The sequence below is a fragment of the Canis lupus genome, chromosome 13 (assembly GCF_048164855.1).
Source record: "Canis lupus baileyi chromosome 13, mCanLup2.hap1, whole genome shotgun sequence".
NCBI lineage: Eukaryota > Metazoa > Chordata > Mammalia > Carnivora > Canidae > Canis > Canis lupus.
The window spans coordinates 16904597-16922611 of record NC_132850.1 but is presented as its reverse complement, the minus strand read 5'-3'; the positions used below and the strand labels follow the sequence as shown (position 1 = coordinate 16922611).

The 18015-nt window shown below is 55.5% G+C and overlaps 1 protein-coding gene, 1 long non-coding RNA gene and 1 pseudogene across 8 annotated transcripts in view; 2 read left to right on the top strand and 1 right to left on the bottom strand.

Moving 5' to 3' along the window:
• The window catches only part of RNF220 (ring finger protein 220), a 234794-nt gene extending 218061 nt beyond the window's left edge, over positions 1 to 16733 (top strand). For 5 of the 6 annotated variants that reach the window (XM_072772488.1, XM_072772490.1, XM_072772491.1 and 2 more), the window contains 9 exons: positions 909 to 1030; positions 1400 to 1532; positions 9498 to 9594; positions 9784 to 9870; positions 10028 to 10083; positions 10218 to 10296; positions 14679 to 14787; positions 14930 to 15004; positions 15714 to 16733. In XM_072772488.1, coding sequence (XP_072628589.1) covers positions 909 to 1030; positions 1400 to 1532; positions 9498 to 9594; positions 9784 to 9870; positions 10028 to 10083; positions 10218 to 10296; positions 14679 to 14787; positions 14930 to 15004; positions 15714 to 15785 — 830 coding nt within the window. In that variant the 3' untranslated portion in view covers positions 15786 to 16733. The remainder of the gene's footprint in view (positions 1 to 908; positions 1031 to 1399; positions 1533 to 9497; positions 9595 to 9783; positions 9871 to 10027; positions 10084 to 10217; positions 10297 to 14678; positions 14788 to 14929; positions 15005 to 15713) is intronic. The other variant, XM_072772492.1, reaches the window with a different exon arrangement.
• LOC140603321 (U6 spliceosomal RNA) lies at positions 268 to 389 on the top strand (annotated as a pseudogene).
• On the bottom strand, positions 1246 to 15161 carry LOC140602664 (uncharacterized). Of its 2 annotated transcripts, none has more exons than XR_012005568.1 (3): positions 10168 to 15161; positions 2435 to 9175; positions 1246 to 1824 (listed from the first exon to the last, which is right to left on the bottom strand). It is a non-coding gene; the product is annotated as an uncharacterized lncRNA (long non-coding RNA). The 2 variants fall into 2 exon arrangements; XR_012005567.1 differs by having other exon boundaries at positions 2435 to 8420.
• Positions 16734 to 18015: the final 1282 nt, after the last annotated feature.

Sequence of the window (18015 nt, the reverse complement as noted above, 5' to 3'; positions counted from 1 at the left end):
AGAAATGATTGCATCTCTCAGCATTAATTAGCAGTGCTGTGGGCTTACAGTGTGCACTTTGGAATTGAGCCCCCTGCGGGACAGCATGGCAGGCAGCCGTCTGCCTCAGGGGCCTGCCAGCCCCCTGCACTGATTAGAAATGATGGAACAGGTTTGGGTAGGCACAATTAAGGCTGTCTTCTCAAGTAGCTTGGGCTCTCTGATTCAGATCCTCTATACCTTTATGACTGGTCTCAGTCTTCTCTTCTGTAAAATGGGACCAGTGGAGTGCTTACTTCGGCAGCACATACACTAAAATTGGAATGATACAAAAAAAAAAAAAGATACAGAAATTAGCGTGGCCCCTGCACAAGGATGATATGCAAATTCATAAAGCGTTCCATAAAAATTAACAAGGGATCAGTGGACATGAGAGAAAATCTTCCTGAGGAATTCTAGGTAGGATACTAAGGGCTGTGCCTCAAGGCCCTTGGCCCAAGAACAAAAGGATTTTAGGTGAGGAGTGAACAGCAGGCCAGATTGGCCCCCCGGGGGACCTTGGGTTCTAGCCAAGAGATGTTCTCTATGGGAGCCCATGGTCTTCTGGGCTGATACCTAGCAACTTGGAGTGTCTTTGCTCATTGGACCTACTGAGCACTGCTGGTAGGGAGGTATGGGTTGAAGTTGAGCCAGCTGTGGCCAAAAAGTGGACACTTTGCTGCCCTAGCACCAATCTCCTTCCCAGGTGCCCTTGGCAAGGCCCAGTCCCCAAAGGAGCAGAAGGTGCTGCATAATGAGGGCCAGATCAGGCACTGAACAAAAGGGCTAATGGCTGCCAAGAGGTCAGGATGTGTCAGTTCCACTGGGACCCTGGGAGCTACAGTGACCGTCTGCCTGTTCTGTGCTTTGTTTTCGGTTTCTCCATGCAGCTCGGATTGGGAAAATGAAACGGAGGAAGCAAGATGAAGGGCAGGTATGTCCCCTGTGCAACCGCCCCCTGGCAGGATCGGAGCAGGAGATGAGTAGGCATGTGGAGCATTGCCTTTCTAAGGTAGAGGGGCTATCACTACCTACCTCTTCTCCCCTCCCTCCCTCCCTTCCCCTGACACTAGCTGCTGGCTGCCCCCAGGTTTATGGGCTATGTTGGGGTCTCCATGTGGGCTCAGCAGCTTCTTCCTCTTTGTTCTTCACCCTCTTCCTTTGCTTTTACTCTTCTTCCCCTCCCCTGGGGCTCCAGTGGAAAATTATTGGGAAGAGGCCCAGATCTTTGACTTCTAGATTTGTTTACTTGAAAGGAGCACTGGAGCCAGGAGCCCATCTGGCACACCAAACTGGGGGCCAGGCCTGTGCCTTCCTCGTACACTCTGGGGAGCAGGTAGTGTGGCCTGGGACCCGCATGATCCTACTCTGCTCTTCACAGAGGGAAGGCTCCTGCGTGGCTGAGGATGATGCCGTGGACATCGAGCACGAGAACAGCAACCGCTTTGAGGAATATGAGTGGTGCGGGCAGAAGCGGATACGGGCCACCACTCTCCTGGAAGGTGGTTTCCGAGGTACAAGCAGCTGACACATAAAGCAGTGGCACTCTGGTGGCCAGGCCTCCGCTGGGGATCCATCTGTTGGGAGCTGAGAGGCCAGGGCCGGTGGCTGGTCATCCGTTCCACCACGTGGGAACCGCTGCTGGCGGGGCTCCTTTGTGACCGTGCTGCCTGCCTGTGATGTGCATATTAAAATGGATGTATTTGGGTGGGGAAATGGAATTGTGAGGCTGCAAGCTAGGAGTGACGAGGGGGGCTCTCAGCCTCGGGTGATGCATTGAAGGTGACAGCCAAGCCGCGTTAGTACCTGCATAAAATATTAAAGGGACGGTTATGCATTTATCACTCCATCCCTCTTAAGGCTGATAAATGAGAATCCAGCAACCTGCTGTACACCTCCAGCACTGGGGGCCCTGAGGGCTTCCAGGCAAACACATTGGATTTTCCTCCTCCTCCTCCTCAGCCCCATGTCAGGGAAATCAGTTGCAGAGGAGAGAGTGAGTTATGGCAAAATCTGACCTCCCATGAGCTTCATTGGTGAATCTAATTTTAGCTCTGATCCCATCCCTTCTCCCTGGGCGCCCTCTGCCCTGCAGCAAGAAGGGCCTAGGCCCAGCTGCTCGTTGCTTCCCTTGGGCTCTCTCCCGTGCTGCATAGGGGTCTGCAGGGCTTTGCCCAGCTCCATTGCCCTGCCAGCTCCACAGGGGGACATGGCTCAGTGGAATTCTCCCACCAAGGGGCTCAGCTCAGTGGAATTCTCCCACCAGGTCGGACAGTAGACCGACCGGTTGGATGCCTAGGGTCATGTCCTCTTGTCAGACTCCCCTGCTTTGGGCAGGAGGAAAGGGAAAGAGTCTGCCGCCTGGCCTCTAGCTCTCCTCTTTCTGTGCACGAGCACAGCTGGCACTGTAACTTACGATCATTAAGTGAACCAATCTGCTTCCCGTCTGCCTCCAATTCCCTGGGCAACACCCTTGGGAGTACTGGTGGGTCTGGTCCCCGGGGAATCTCACAGCAGCTGGGCAGAGGGTCTCTGCCTTGTTGGGGCCATGCTGTGTGGGCTGGTCCTGAGGAGCGGTCTCCATAGCACCGGTGCAGTGCAGACTGGACACGTGAAGGGCTCCGAGTCCAGGTGAGGCTTTCTGCCTCTGGGTTTCTCTCCATCCCCCAAGCATTTGGGGCAATCCAGAGTGTAAATCAGTACAGTAAATCAGCCCAAACCATTGCCAGAGCCTGAGCTGGAGAAAGTTCATTTGCCATTTCATTCTGGTCCTAGAGTTTTAGAGTGTGTGAGGCCCTGGGAGGATGAGCAGCAAAAAAAAACGAGGATCCTGGGAATCGCACACACAGGTGTCTGGTGGTGGCCCATGCAGGGTCTGTTGCAGCATGCCGCCCTAGGTTCACTCTGTTGGCAGCTGCAGATACTCACATCTTCCATGACTGTGGCAACCTCTTAGGTTTCCTGGCACAGAACTGGACCTGATGGCTTCTGGGCACCAGACAAGGCTTCCAGGGGGTAAAGCTGCATACATGGGGCCTGCTGGTTTGACAGAGTATTTCCCCTGCGCTGGGACGCACTTGCAGAGCGGGTGTGCTGTGCTCTTAGGCCCTGGGCGGGTGTCAGTTTTCCCTGAGTGTTTACAGTGTGAGGTTGTTCCTTTCAAGAATTCCTGAGGGTAGTTCAAAGGGGGGCTTTTCTTTGAGCGATTTGGAGAGCGAGAATGAGAGTGAGGCTTGAAGAGGGAGCAGGGCCGGAGGTGCCTTTATCTGCAGAGAATGGCTCCAGCTTGCCTGATAGAAGCTGCTGCCGCCTCTTAAACAGCTTAGTGCAGTCAAAAGACAGGCAGACTTGAAAGGCTGTTTTACAGCAAGATCAGCGGGGGCCACGAGGCAGAGAGCGGGGCGCAGTGGAGCAGAGGAGGCTGAGGCTCCTCGGTGGGGGGGCGGGAGGGGCATCAAAGGAGACCCTGGTTGATCCTGCCTGCCTCTGCCCCTGAAACCCTGTCTGCAGAAGCTGGCCATCTGTCAGTCTACCCTCCCTGGCCAGGACCGGTAGGCCTCAACTCTTGGGGGGTTGGGTGTGGCCCCGCCAGGCGGGCTGGTGTCAGTGCTGCGCATTGATCGCCCGCCGGGCGGGCCGGGCCGCAAGCCGGGCAGCGCGTGCTTAATGTGATTGAAAGGCAGTTAAAATGGCGGTGACCTTTTCAGGAGGAATTAGATTGCCTGCCAAGACCGGTTAGAGGGAGTGATAACGCCGGCTGAAGAAGCTGCCCAGCCGACTTCAGAGAGAGGGAGCAGAGGCAGGATGAGCGGGCAAGTGGTGAGGCCCATTTAAGCGGCACTGTGCGTGCTGACAGAACAGAGATTGCTGTCCTTGTTAGATATGAAAGAATTGAAGAATTGCAGATAAGTTCCTGTATCCGATCATCCCCTATCCCTCCTCCCAGACCAGAGCCCCTTCGTCATCCTCAGCAAAGCTTCCCACCAAGCCCACTGGGAACTGGTCTGATGGAGCAGATCTGTTACCTTGAATGTGATCTGCTGTGGAGCCAGGGAGTGAGCAAGAGTTTTGGTGGAGACACTTGGCTGAGGGGAACAGGCCTTGGAGATGGACCTGTGGCTATCGAAGGCAAAGCCCAGCTAGCTCAGGCCCTGGATTGCTTGGAGTTGGAATCTAGAACAAAATGAAATACCAGACAGAACAGGTAAGTAAGCACCAAGATAGGTCTAGCTAGGACTAGATCTTTAAGAGGCTAAAGGAAATAAAGATTTCAAGACAGTAGGTTGGAAGACCTAAAACATTGGGAAATACGGTGGCCTTCCCAGTTCTCAGAAGTCATGGACTGTGCCCGAGCTGCTGACGTCCTCTCAGAACCCAAGGGATGCTCAGTGGCTCCTGCCATTTCCTCCACTGAGCATTAGAATTGCATAAAGGGTGGCACAGGACCTGGTGCTTCCCCAACATCTCCCTGAGAGAGCTTAGCAGGTAGAAGAAAAAGATCCTCTTCTGGGACATCATGCCAGCATGGGCAGAGCAAGGGGCCTCTAGGCTAGAGCAGCAGGCCTCAGGGAAACCTAATTACACAGCCCTTTGGGACAAAACTCTCCCATCTGTAGGCAAAGGAAGTATGTGATGAATGAGCCACACCTTTCCTCTTTGCCTGTCTCTGGCCCCTGGGTCCTAGAAGAGACTTATGTTGAGCTTTCATCCTTGCCCTGTATTGGTTGCTAGTGAAAGTTCACCCCGCTGGATTTAAGGAGCCTGGAGCCCGTCGTGTCTGGAATGGACAGGCTGGAGAGAGGACACAGGAATGGTTGGTTTCAGAAAAGGTAACAGGGATGGGGCAGGCACAAGAGTGTGGTGACATGGAAAAATTTCCCGGGAGGCCACACAGGAACTAGAAGGTGCCGCAGCTGCATCTGTGAGCCCTGACAGGAGGCACACTGCTAGACTCTGTGCCTGAGCACGTTTGAATCAAACAGGTGGAGGGGAGGGAGAATGAGGCCACTAGAGAATCAGCTGTGCAGGCGTCTGCCCTGCGACTGCATCTTTCTCAAGTTCCCGTCTCAGCTTTAGGCGGGTTCCAAGTAGCCAGGGATGAGATCTCACAGAGAGGACAGGCAGGACAGCTAAAAGACCTGGCAGGTCTCCCGGATGTTTTGACCAGCTGTGGCTTGCTAAAACCACCCGATTCTGGGTCAGGAGGTGAGAGGTACTGGGAGTCCCAGGGCACAGAGAGCTAGGCTCTCCCCTAGCCGCTGCCCCCTTTAGCACATTAGTCCCCAAAAGATGGGAGCCCCCACGGCTACAAGCACCCCCCAGTGCAGCCCCGCTGCTTGGTCTGGTCAGTGACAGGTGCTGGAGCACCGGTGGCCGTCTTGGAGTGGGGATGGCTAGGGCTTCTGCCTTCTAGCTCCCTACTGCCTTTAGTTCTAACTGCTGCCTGGTGGGAGGGGTGAGGAGAGGTGGCAGGGAGCAGGGCACCTTCTGTCCCCTGTGGCAACTGACGGGGATTTAATCGCCTTTTGGAACACAATTGTTAAGCTGGGACAGAGGGAGTGCAGGCAGAAGGAGCAAGTATCAATGGTTTTAAACGGCGTCTGTCTCTCTGCGTCTCTCCTGACGTGAGGCAGTGAAACGCGTTATTGAGGAGGCCCGGAAAGTGGCTAAGTGCGTTTGACACACGCCAACTCCCTGCCTCCACACTGGATAATTGCATTGTCAACTGTTCAGCGAGGTGGCAGGTGACACTGCAGGCCGATTGATTGTCCCGCATCGCAGCTCCCCAGACTGTCAGCTCCCCAATCGATGGCGTTTACACAAGACACCGTAACTGCATCTGTAACTAATTCCAGTGTAAAACTCTCCGGAAGCTGCTGCCCCAGTCTCTCCCCCCGCCCCTCCCCTCAAGAGCATGGCCTCTGGAGGGCCCCAAGACTTTCCTTTCTCCCTGGGCTCAGGTTTTGTTAAGAGCAGCAGGTGAGGAAATTGATGGCTCCTTTATTTTGTGGTTTCGGGTTCCAGGACGTTAGTGTCCCCAGTAAACGGGCATCTCCAGTTTCTCAATCGATCACCTAATCAATTGATTAAATTAACACTGATTTTTTTTTTCCCCCTTTTCTCCTTGATGACCCAGGAAGAAATGAGTTTATGGGAGAGGGGTCATTTTTATAAAATTTAGACTTGCTTATCATTTCTGCACTTAAATCTCTTCTGTTGCTAAGTCTTCATTTGGAGGGAAGTGGTTTTTCACACTGCCTGCCCTCCCAGAACCCACTCTGCTGAGCGTCGTTGACAGTCAGGCTTAGCTTGACTGTAGACAGCAGCCCATCGTGTTGTGCCACTTGAGGTGGGGTTGAGCCCCAGCAAGGGGCCTGCCCTGTTGACTAGAGGGTACTCCAGGTCATCTTGGAGGTCCTGGGAGCTGAGTTGCTTCCCTGGATAGCAGCAGCAGGAGTGGCAGCTTGCTTGTTATCCCCAGAGCTACATGGAACAGGAGCCAGAGGCTTGGAAAGGAGCTCTGTGTGCCATCTTGCCTCTGAGTACTGGCTTGGGATGTTCCAGCAGCTGAGAACATAAAACAGCTATGGAGCCTTCCTCTCAAAGCAGGGGGGGAGGGCAAGCTGGTGGGGGCGCTGTCTGCATAAAACGGCTTTATGGCAGTTTCTTTTTATTATGATTCTGCCAGAAGTCAGCAAGTGACATTTCATTAAGAAAATAAAGTTTAATGTGCTGGGAAGGAGATTGGAGCAGGCTAGGGCAGCATAAGAGGGAAATTGGCAGTAGCAGCCTGTTCTGAACACCTGTGGGGGCAGGGAGAGGTTCCCTACACCTGTCTGCACTGGGGGATGGGGTCAGGGTCACAGCATGTGTCATGCTCCCCGTCCTACCTAGCTGGTCAGAGGAGCAGGAAGTCACCTGCTTCAGGCCTCAGCCTCCTTTCTGACACAGGGCTCTCGGGCCCTACCAGGTTGGGGCCAGCCATCACTGCTGTGGGCCTGGCCAGCTCTGCTGGATGATGCTGAGACCACAGCAGTGTATCAGACCTGGGTTTTAAATCTGGTGAGGGACCATGGCGATACAAATAAATATGATTGGAGTTGCCCGGGAGTCTGGGTGGACACCAAGGAAGAGGACAGCTATGTAGAAATACCTGGGGACATCTCTGCCCTCAGCACTGGAGGGTACAGATCAGGTCTTGAAACTCTTGGGTCTCAGATGCCAAACCAGGCAGAGGATGATGAGTTCAGTAAAAGTTGAAAGAATGTTGCTGGGGTGAGTTCATTCAGGAGGTATTTCTGGAGCAGCTATGCGCATAGGCACTGTGAGTTCATAGCAGGAGGCATGGCTGAGCTGGGTCAGACTTGTGAACAAGCCAGCCGGGTTTGTTTTGTAGACCAGGAGGCAGAAGAATTAACAGGATGTACAAAGGCAAGGGCACAGGCTTGGGGAAAGCTCCTGTCCACTGGAGCAGGAGTCCTGGTCAGGGCCTGGCAGAGGAGAGGACTTCAGGCCACAGGGCTGCTCTCTGTGTTGAGAAACTGGGACTCTTCCTGGCAGCCTTGTGGGACCCTGCTCTCAGCTTCGCCACCAGTTCTTTGCTTTCTTTTTTGCACACTCACCAGACAGGGCTGGGCAGGGCCAGGCTGAGGAGAGGATGTGAGGCTGACTGCTGAGCTGTGTGTACTTGGGGGAGGGGGCGTTGGCAGGGTTCGGGGGCACAGGCTGTAAGTGAACCTGATAGCTACATTCTGATTGATGGCGGAGTTTGTCTCCCAAACTGTCAGAGGGTTTATAGAGGTGCCACTCACCCACAAGGAGGGAATTGCTTGTCAGGACACCTGGCCGTGAACAGGAGACAGAGCTGTAACTTGGTGTTTTCTCAGCTTAATGGCCCTGCTGCTGACCTGCCTGCTGCCTCAGTGTGTCAGTTTGTTGGTGCCTCAGTGTGGAGGGGAAATGAGGATTGTCAGGGAGGGGTGGAGCCAAGGCAGTGCCTAGCGCCTCTCCTTCCTTCGTGCTACTTGCCTTTGGGATGGACGGAACTTCCGTGAGACCAGAGACTGGAAGCGTAGGTGGCGGAAGGAAGGTCAGGAAGAAGGTGGGCTTGAAAGATGGAGAACATTCCACATGGAGTGAAGAGCATGAGCAAAGGTCTCAAGAGCAGGACATACGGGCTCGTGTGAGGTGCAGTACGTTGTCTGTAGGCATAGTGCTCATGGAGGGAAATGAGCAAAGGTGGAGAAGTAGGTGCATCCACATGTTGATAGATCTGGCTGAGATTATACACCTGGTGGGAGCCATAGCTGGTTTTGGAGCCAGGAACAGAAGGGTCAGAACATGTGGCAAGCAGGATGGAGGAACAGATGAGAGGCTTGAGGGCCCCCTGTAAGACTGTTGTCCTGGTGAGAATGGAAAGAACGACAAGAACAAGTTCTGGAGCTTCCTCGCCTCTGAGGGTTTCCTTGCTGATTCTACCTGCCACAGATTCCATTGTTCTCATCTCTCTGTGTCCTGGCGGGGCTGCTGTGCCTGCCAGGGGATGTGGTGTGAGACCACTGGGAGGAGGAGGCAGGGGCAGGGAGGGAGAAGCACCTTTGTGGCCCCTGACCCTGGCTCTCAGGAAGGGTGATGGGAGCACAGGGCAGGTAAGGAGCCCTGAGGTGGCTTTGGCAGCTCACCCGTCCCTGTTGGCCAGGGGTTTGCCTGAGGCTGGGCCAGATGCACCTTGGTAGGGTCAGCAGCTTCCTGGCCCATGGCCCTGCCTCCATGCAGCCCGGTTGCCTTTGTGGATTGCTCTGAGAAGCAGGTGTGCGTGCCTATCCTCCCTCGTCTGTCCCTTCCTAATCCCTTTATAACTGCACTTGTCCAGGAATCTGGGCTGAGTGAGGTGGAGATGAATAATTAATGTCAGGCGCTTCAGACACCAAATATTTGAACAGCTGCCTGGTGTTTTTGCTGGCAAGGACCTGGCGGCCAAAATCAGGACGTTGGCTGGGGGTCTTGCAGTGTGGCTCTGACTGGCCCTAGCCAGTTTGCTCTTCCCTCTGATGGACTGTCACGGTGGACCATGGGCCACAGGGGATGCCCAGGTCCTCGGTGCGAGTGGCTTCTTCGTAGACCTGAATTTCTTGTCCTCTTTCTGCTCGTCCTAGACCTGGAAGACAGGTGGACAGCAGGGCCAGCTTGAGTGTCTCCTGAGGACCTGACGTAGTATATGAATGGGCTAGTTTATGAGTAGAGGCCACTGGGAGCAGCGAGAAGTGGCATAGGAGGAAGAGGAAGAGATACACAGAGTGAAAGGGATTGAAACATCAGAGCCAAGAGCACCTGAGTAATTGGCTCTCTGTGTTCCAGGCCCAAATTTCTATCTGGGCCTCGCCTGGCCCCAAACCTGAGCCCTACCTAGAAACAAAGAAGGGGCACCCTTGGCGTCATCTTGTTGGCCCCTGGCCCTGCTCACATCCTGCTTCCCACAGGCTCTGGCTTCGTCATGTGCAGCGGCAAGGAGAATCCGGACAGCGATGCTGACCTGGATGTGGATGGGGATGACACTCTGGAGTACGGGAAGCCGCAGTATCCTTGGGGCATTGTGGGACAAGGGGGGGGCTGGTGGGACAGGCCAAAGGGAATTTAAAAAGTAGCCAGCACCTCTACCTCTGGTACTTGCTCATACCGCCCACCCCCGCTTGGGGTCAGTGTAAAAGCTTTAACCTTCATGGCCTACTGCAAACTAGGATCTGTTGTCCTTGACCACCATGCCAGATACACGGAGGCTGATGTCATCCCCTGCACAGGCGAGGAGCCTGGTGAAGCCAAGGAAAGAGAGGCACTTCGGGGCGCAGTCCTAAAGCAAGTGTGGGCATAGGCTTGGGTGGGTGGGGTGGGATAGAGGGATGGGAAGTCCTGAAGGCAGGGGTCAACCCCGTACCCACCCCAGGGCTCCCCTTTAGGGCTCCCCTTTAGGAGCCCCTTTAGGGCTCACTCTGTTTTCTCCTCCTCTCCCTAGTGGCGGCCCTCCCAGCACACGCATCACGCCTGAGTTCTCTAAATGGGCCAGTGACGGTAAGTCCTGACCCACCTTAGGAGTAATGGGGGAGAAGGGACATCCTTTGGGTGGTGGTGACTGACTCAAGCCCAATCCCTCACCTGTGCTGCCCCGTCTGGCCAGAGTATGAGTTGCCCCTCTGTCCCAGCAGAGATGCCATCTACCAGCAATGGTGAGAGCAGCAAGCAGGAGGCCATGCAGAAGACCTGCAAGAATAGTGACATCGAGAAGTGAGTGTCTGGCCAGGAGAGAGGGGCGCCTGGGAGGGCAGTGCAGGGGGTGGGGGGTGCTCTTTGCTAGCAGAAAGGTCTGCTGCCAGGGCTCCTGGCTCTCCAGAGCACAGCTTAGTCCTGCAGCCCTGGGCACACGACCGGCAGTGGGGCCCAGCTGGTGCTAAGCGTGACTCTGTGAATTGATCGCTGGGCCACTGCCCTGGGAGTCCTGGCGGAGGGAGGAGCAGTCGGCCTGCCTGCCTGCCCGCTGCGGCGGCCTCCGCCCGGGAATGTGATGTATGGCTGCCCAGCCCAGCCGGCGCACTTGATTCATCTCTAGTTTCTGTTTCTTAATCGGGAGCTAAATTGGTTTCATTTTTCTTGTCCCGGGTGGCGCTCGCAGTGGGTTTTAGGCAGGAGCATTGGGTCTCATCACTTCTGGTAGGAATTTTTGGCCTGGGTTCAGTGGCAGGGGAAAGGGGATCTGATCCGTTAGCACTTTACATGGGGCTGGGCAGCCCCTGGCCTGGATCCCCAGGCGACACAAGGACTTGGAATCAGCCGAGCGTCTTACTGCCTTTCCGGGAGCCCAAGCAAGGCCAGCTCTGGCCCTAAGAGTGGCATTGTCCAGTTCTGGCTGCCTGGAGTTGCTGCTGTTGGCCACTGCTTACCTCCCCTCACCCCACCCCTCTCTCTCTGCTGGAGGCTAGGTTGCCTGGGGTTAAAAGGCAGCCTCTTCATTCCAGGGCCAGTGTTCCATCTTGCCTCCTGCCAGGAGAGTGGATTGCAGGCCAGTGCAAGGCCGGGTCGGTGGCCCAGGGTCACCTCCCATTTGTTTCCCTCCATTTTGTGTTGTCATAAATTCATTCCAGCCCGTTGTGGTTGATCAGTTTATCTCGGCTGGGGCCGCGAGTGCTGCTGGCATGATGTATGGGCCGCGGCTCGGGGCCCGGCTGCCCATGAATCACCGCAGCTGCTCCGTGTCAGTGCTGGAGCGGGCCGCACGGGTTCGGCGCAACCAGCTTGGGGGGGGGAGGAATGACGTATGGATGTTTATTTAATAATTCTCTCCTACTCCAGCTGAGCGGGGCGGGCGGGGCCGCAAGGGGCGCCCACCCTCGTCTGGAGGGGCTGCTCATAAATCAGAAAGACAAGATCATTAATCAGGGATGGCGCCCGAGGGGGAGGTGGGGGCCAGAGCCAGTGGCCATCCATGAAGGTACTACCTACCCAAGGCTGGGGGAAGTTGCAACTTCTGTCCCACCTGTGTGAGCACAGGCACCAGTAGGTGAGGTTCTCTGGGATGAGTCGTAGACTAGCCCAGGTATATGCAGAGATCTCCACTGGGTCTGGATCTGCCAAGATTAGGACTCTCCAGTCCCTAGGACTTCTCTCTTCCTGGTACAGAACGTGTGTTCCTACCCTAGATCTTTTTCACAACCCAGGGGAAGCAGGAAGGCGGGATGCCATGGCTTCTTCCAGGAAATTTTCCACCCCCTGCCCTGGATGGTCTCTGGAATAACAACTCACAAGCAGCCTGGGTCAGGAACTAGAGAATTGGGTGTCGCACCAGAGCAGAGATTACAGGCCAGGTGTATGCTGAGCAAATCCACGATAAGGTGGGCTCTGCAGTTGGATGTGGCCTGTGGAGCTTTTGAAGATGAAGCAGGGGATGGCTTCATTCTCTCCTGGCCCCATCCTTTTTGCTTTTCTAGCTCTAACTCGTCTGATACAGGGTTTGAGAGTGCTCTGCTCTGTTCTGGGGTCGGCCTGTGCCCCTAGTTCCAGGCCTTAGTTTCTCAATTTTTAAAATTACTGCATAAGGGGCACCTGGGTGGCTCAAGGCTGAGCATCTTCCTTCAGCTCAGGTTGTGATCCCGGGGTCCTGGCAGCCTGCTTCTCCCTCTGTCTTCTGTGTGTGTGTCTCGTGAATAAAAAAAACAGAATGTTTTAAAAATTTAAAAAATAATAATAAAAATAACTGTGTAAGGGCAGCCTGGGTGGCTCAGCAGTTTAGCACTTTCCTTCAGCCCAGGGCATGATCCTGGAGACCCAGGATCGAGTCCCGCGTCAGGCTCCCTGTGTGGAGCCTGCTTCTCCCTCTGTGTGTCTGCCTCTTTCTCTCTGGATCTCTCATAAATAAAACCTTTAAAAAAAAAAATAAATAACTGCAAAAGACGAGGCAGATGTCCAGCCTGGTTCTTGGAGAGCAAGGGAGCACAGCTACCTTGTCCCCTTGTCAGGAATTTACCAGCAGTCCAGATGAGGATGGCACACATGGCGTTGGGCAGAGTGCCAGGGGAAGCGTCAGCTGTGCCAGTGTTTGTAAGGTTCGAGAGGGTGGTGAAGGCCTCCAGATTGGAAAGTCAAATGGACCCTCCCAGAGAAATCAGCCAGTGCAGACCCTTCGCAGCTCCCCTGGAGAGAGGCAGGGCAGAGAGGGTCCGGAACCCGTGGAGTAATAGATGGAGGGCATCCCTGATACAGGGACAGCCATCAAGAAGTCACATTCTTTGTTGCTGCTAGTGCATAAGAGAGAAAAGTCAGAGATCAGAGTTTGTTGTTGTCCATGGAATGTTACCTACCATCCTCCCCATGCCCCCCAGTACTGCTTAGGCCCAACAGGGAAAGACCACCTGTAAGATTTCAGGTTTTTTTTAAGCCAGTTGTCTGCTCCAGGCTGGCAGGACGGGCCATCGCTGCCCGCACGGCACCACGCTTACGATTCTCCCTCAGTCCGCTCTTACTTCCCCTTTAAACCTCGGCTCCTCCCTGTCACAGCCTCCTCCAGGGCGCCCAGCAACTTCTGGTTGTCACTGAGTGTGGCCCCCGAAGTCTGCCCGGATACTGTCTCCTTTCCCACTGGAGCACGCTGTGCTTGCCCACGGGCGAGTGGTGCCTGGGCCTAGAGACCCAGCTCCTCCTGGGCGTTGCCAGTGCGGTAATGGTAGTCACGTAGTTTTTGGTTGATCACAGCATGGGTCTGCGGGGTTTGCATCCCACCTCCCTCACTCTGAGCCAGAGGCAAGCTACTTAATGTTCCTCTGCTGCTTTAGTTTCCTCATATATAAAATGGGAATATTACAATCTCCTCATGGGGTTTTTGTGAGGTATAAATAAAATAATTTTTAATCCCTCTCAGTACAATTTCTGGCATTTAGTAAGCGCTTAATAAATTTTGGTTCTTTTATTTGTATTATTATCATTATTATCCCCTAAGGCCCATCTCTGGTAGCATCTTTTCTGTTCCTTCAGGCAGCATTCTTACTCTTCCCCATCTGGGAGCTCCTCTCGGTTCTGTTCACTTGTTTTAGAAGGGATGGGAGGGATCCCTCCACTCCTTGAGATAGTCCTGGCTCTTCACTGTTCAGTACCGCGGCCCACAGAGCCTTCTGGAAGTTACAAGGACTTTCATGGGCAGGGCTTGAACCAGCAGGTGAGGACTCTTCAGGGCATCCGATGTGCCCAGGAAGAAACAATAAGGAGCCCTTGAGGCCTATGGCCCAGGACCTGGATTCTGTGAGACTTGTGCAGTCCCCACATCTCTTAATTACGTGGCATTTCAGTCAACAAACATTTACTCGTACTCATGTGCCCGCCGTGGGGCTCATGTCCATAGACCGTATTGGTAGTGTGAGCAGTTTGCCCTTGGGAAACTACGTCTTGCACAGGAGACCAGGACGTTTGCAGCTGTGCCTCTGTGTGGTCCGGCGCAGGGTGCTGGAGAGCACAGGGCAGCAGCCACCAGCGGTGGTGCTGGCAGAAGGGTCAGGAGAGGCTTCTGGTGAGTTAGGAGGTGGGGTGGTCCCGAGCAAGCAGAAGGTGCCGGAGAGGCCAAGGGAGTGAATAACGGTGCTGTGTGTGGGCAGCTTCTTCTTTGGTGGATGGAGCAGCACGTGGTGGATGGCTAGACCGAGGAGTTCCTGGTCAGCTTGTGAGGGGTTTGGTAGAGCCTTATTATTCTGAGGGCAACTGGGATGTTGGAAGTAGAAGTGGTCAGATTTGCCAAATTCTAGGTGCTAAGAGAATAGAATGAGGGATCTGGAGGCAGAAGGGCCATTCAGGTCAGCGGTGGAATCGGGGGAGAGATCATGAGGGCCTGGACCAGTGGTGGCAGTGGAGAGACTACAGAGAGACTGAGAACGAGGGGACAGATTGGAGGGGTCGAGGGGACAGTTGGAGAATGGCTCCCAGGTATCTGGTTTGGAGGCGGAGGAACTAGGAGTTCAATTCTAGAAGGTGGAATTTACAGATAGGGGATTTGGGCAAGCAGGGGGCAGGGACATTTGAGAGACATTTATATATGTGTGTGCTTCTAGAATTCAAGGGAGGTGTGGGCTGGAGGTTCAGATTAGAGATGCCAGGCTGCTGCCTGCCCAACCATGCCGTCCTCTTTACAGAATCACCGAAGATTCAGCTGTGACCACGTTTGAGGCCCTGAAGGCTCGGGTCAGGGAGCTTGAACGGCAGCTATCCCGTGGGGACCGTTACAAATGCCTCATCTGTATGGTGAGAGAAAGGGAACCTGGGAGGCCTCTGGTCAGGCTTCAGTGCCCTCTGGGGGGTGGACAGGGCCTCTGCACTGTGATCAGAGCGCTTTAGAGGGCGGGCCAGCCTCAGGGTGACTCCTTCTCTGCCCCCTCCTCCCTAGGACTCCTACTCGATGCCCCTCACGTCCATCCAGTGTTGGCATGTGCACTGCGAGGAGTGCTGGCTGCGGACCCTGGTGAGGTGGCATGGGGGTCGGGGAGTGGGTGGCTGTTTCCGGTGATGCTTGAACCTGCTTAAGGGGAGGGAGATGCACACGGCCAGGGGAGCACGAGCCTCGAACACAGCGGCGGGAAGCCAGGATAGTCACCCCCCCAGGTCCCCCCACTCTTTGCTCCCCCACCAGGTTTATTAAATTCCCTCCCTCCGTGGGTTCACTGCCTGCCCACCCCCAAAGCCCACTCTCACACTAGTGGTGAGATCCCGGGTCAGGAGGAGGCTGAGTGTGGGTAAGCAGGACCGGGGCCTCGGCCCCTCCCCCTGCCATTACTAAGCTCCTTCTGCTCCTGCCCGTTCTTCGCTCCGGAGCAGCCATTAAAATGTCGCCCGGAGACAGCAATAAAAGGCCCGGACGTGGGCTCTGTGTCCTGATCAAAGGCCGCATGTAATCTCGTTAGGGCCGCCGCAGCCACAGCTGGACCCAGCCTTGTTCTCATTACCGGGGCTCCCGCTGCGGGGCTGGCCAGGCGGGTTTGATCCTGGCGTCCCCCCAGCACAGGAGCGTGCCTGCCTGCTTGCAGAGGCCGCCCGTGCATCCCCGGCCTGGGCCGGCAGGACCAAGGTGCCAGCGCACAACTGGTGCGGGGAGACGTGGCTGCAGGCCCGGTGCTCTCCCGAGCAAACATGCGGCAGCGTGTCTAACCGGAGCCCCCCTGTTCTCCCTGCAGGGCGCCAAGAAGCTCTGCCCTCAGTGCAACACCATCACAGCGCCCGGAGACCTGCGGAGAATCTACTTGTGAGCTAGCCACCCCTGGCAGGCCTTGCCTCAAGCAGCCCCGCCTGCCCGCCTCTGTGACCTGACCCTCCCCCTTGTACATACTTGCACACAGGTTCCCCATGTACATACATGCGCGCACACATGCCCACACATGTGCGTGCACGCACGCACACACAACACACACACACAGGACTCTGGAGCCAGAGCGGAGGCTGAGGCCCAGGCCCTGCCTGCTAGCTGCCACTAAGCCTGGGGACCATACCTGTTCCAGGTCCTGTTCCCAGGGTAGGGCAGGGAGGTGGAGGTGAGGGGGAGTAGTGGGGCGAGGCTCCTGAGATCCAGCCCCCAGACTGACAGACGGACAGACAGACATGCAAACACCAGACTGAAGCACATGTAATATAGACTGTGTATGTTTACAATGTTGTGTATAAATGGGACAACTCCTTGCCCTCCATCCCCTCCCCTTTGGTTGTATGATTTTCTTCTTTTTTTAAGAACACCTGGAAGCAGTGTCCCCTTCAGGGCTGGCTGGGGGCTCGGCCCATCCACCTCTCAGGGTGCCTGCCTCTCCCCCATGGTATCCCTCTCCCTCTCCCATGTGCTCGGTGTTCAGTGGTGTATATTTCTTCCCCCAGACATGGGGCACATGCCCCAAGGGACACGATCCTCTCCTTAGTCTTAGCTCCTGGGGCTCTTTATAAGGAGTTGGGGGAGTGGGGAGACACAGGAAACGGGAACCGAGCTGAAGCAGGGGCTGAGATGGGGCCTGGAAGAGTGTGCTCCTGGCTGCCCAGCCTTCTGCCAAGAACCATTTCTGGGATTAGGACTGCTGTTCCCAGGGAAAGTGGTCTCCCCCGCCCCTCCCATGGGCCCCACGGTGTGATGCTGTGTCTGTATATTCTATACAAAGGTACTTGTCCTTTCCCTTTGTAAACTACATTTGACATGGATTAAACCGATATAAACAGCTGCTGCCTCTGTGTGTGTGTGCAGGGAGGGGTCTGTGATGGGGCCGCGTGGACAGGGGGCAGGTGAGGGGTTAATTCCTGGCAGCAGTGTAGGGGAGAGGACTAGAATGTGGGTGTGCAAAGCAGTGTGGGGTTGGTCTGTTCAGGGGGGCCCTGGAGCACTCTGTCAGGAGTGGGGGTGGGGCCGGGGACCTGGACTCCTCTGACTATTGATGGGTAGGGGCTCCAGGTTAATTCCTTATCGATGCAGAATCGTCAGCTCATTAATCACAGAAGAGGTCAGAGCTTGGGGGTACATAGCTCTATGCCCCAATCTAGAGCAGCAGCAGCTATGAGCTGGGCAAAGACACAAACCCCAAGCCTCTAGACCCTGCTAGTCCCCTCAAATGAGCCACGGACCAAAATGAGCATCTCAGCCCCCAAGGCTTTCTTGCTAGTGACCAACCAACACTCCAATAGAGCTACTGCCTGGATCCTCAGCTGGCTACGGTAGGAACCCCCAGTTGTCCAGTTGGACTCCCGTCGGGAACAGAAGCTGGGCAGCCAGCACTGGAGATGGCACCTTATCAAACTGTCATCCCTGAGGCTGCCTACTGCCAGTGAGTCATCTGCATCCTGAGTGCTCAGGTGGGTGCTCAAAGCTGCAGGTGAGTCCTGTCCTTTACACATTCTCATACCCCAGGCCCAAACTCCATCTTCCCAGGACCCCCCACCTTAGACACCCCGACATCTGGGGTGCCTGTGGTACATTCTACAGAACAGGGCCCAGTTGGCAGCTCCAGCCTCCAGCACCCAGGTGACAAGTCACCCTGCTTGGAGCCCAGCGAAGGCCCTGCATGGCCCCAGGCCCAGCCTGATGGCACCAAATATCCTGAATACAACAATCCTGGGGCCTAAGATTCTAGGGAATGTCCGTGGCCTGTCACAGCAGAGCGGCCCCGTGGGGTTAAGGTTTTGGAAGGTAAGTAGGTAATGCCCAGTCCCAGTGGGCTGGCTCCCCTCAGGTCTCGCTCGACTCTCCCCTTGCCTTGCCGTGGGCTCCATAGGTCCCGATGGCTGGTTACTCTCCCCACCCCCAGGGTGGGGGGCATATGCTCTCTAAGAGGGGACTTAACCCTGAGCGAGGTCGTGAAGCCCACCCTGCTACGGGATCCTGAGGCCTGGTCTCATGGCCCAGGCAGCACTGCCACCTGTTGGCCATGGCTAGGAATGCAGCCACACAGCTTGGGGATCAGTGGCAGCGCCCCGAGGGCCCAGAGGCCTGACAAGATGCACACGGAG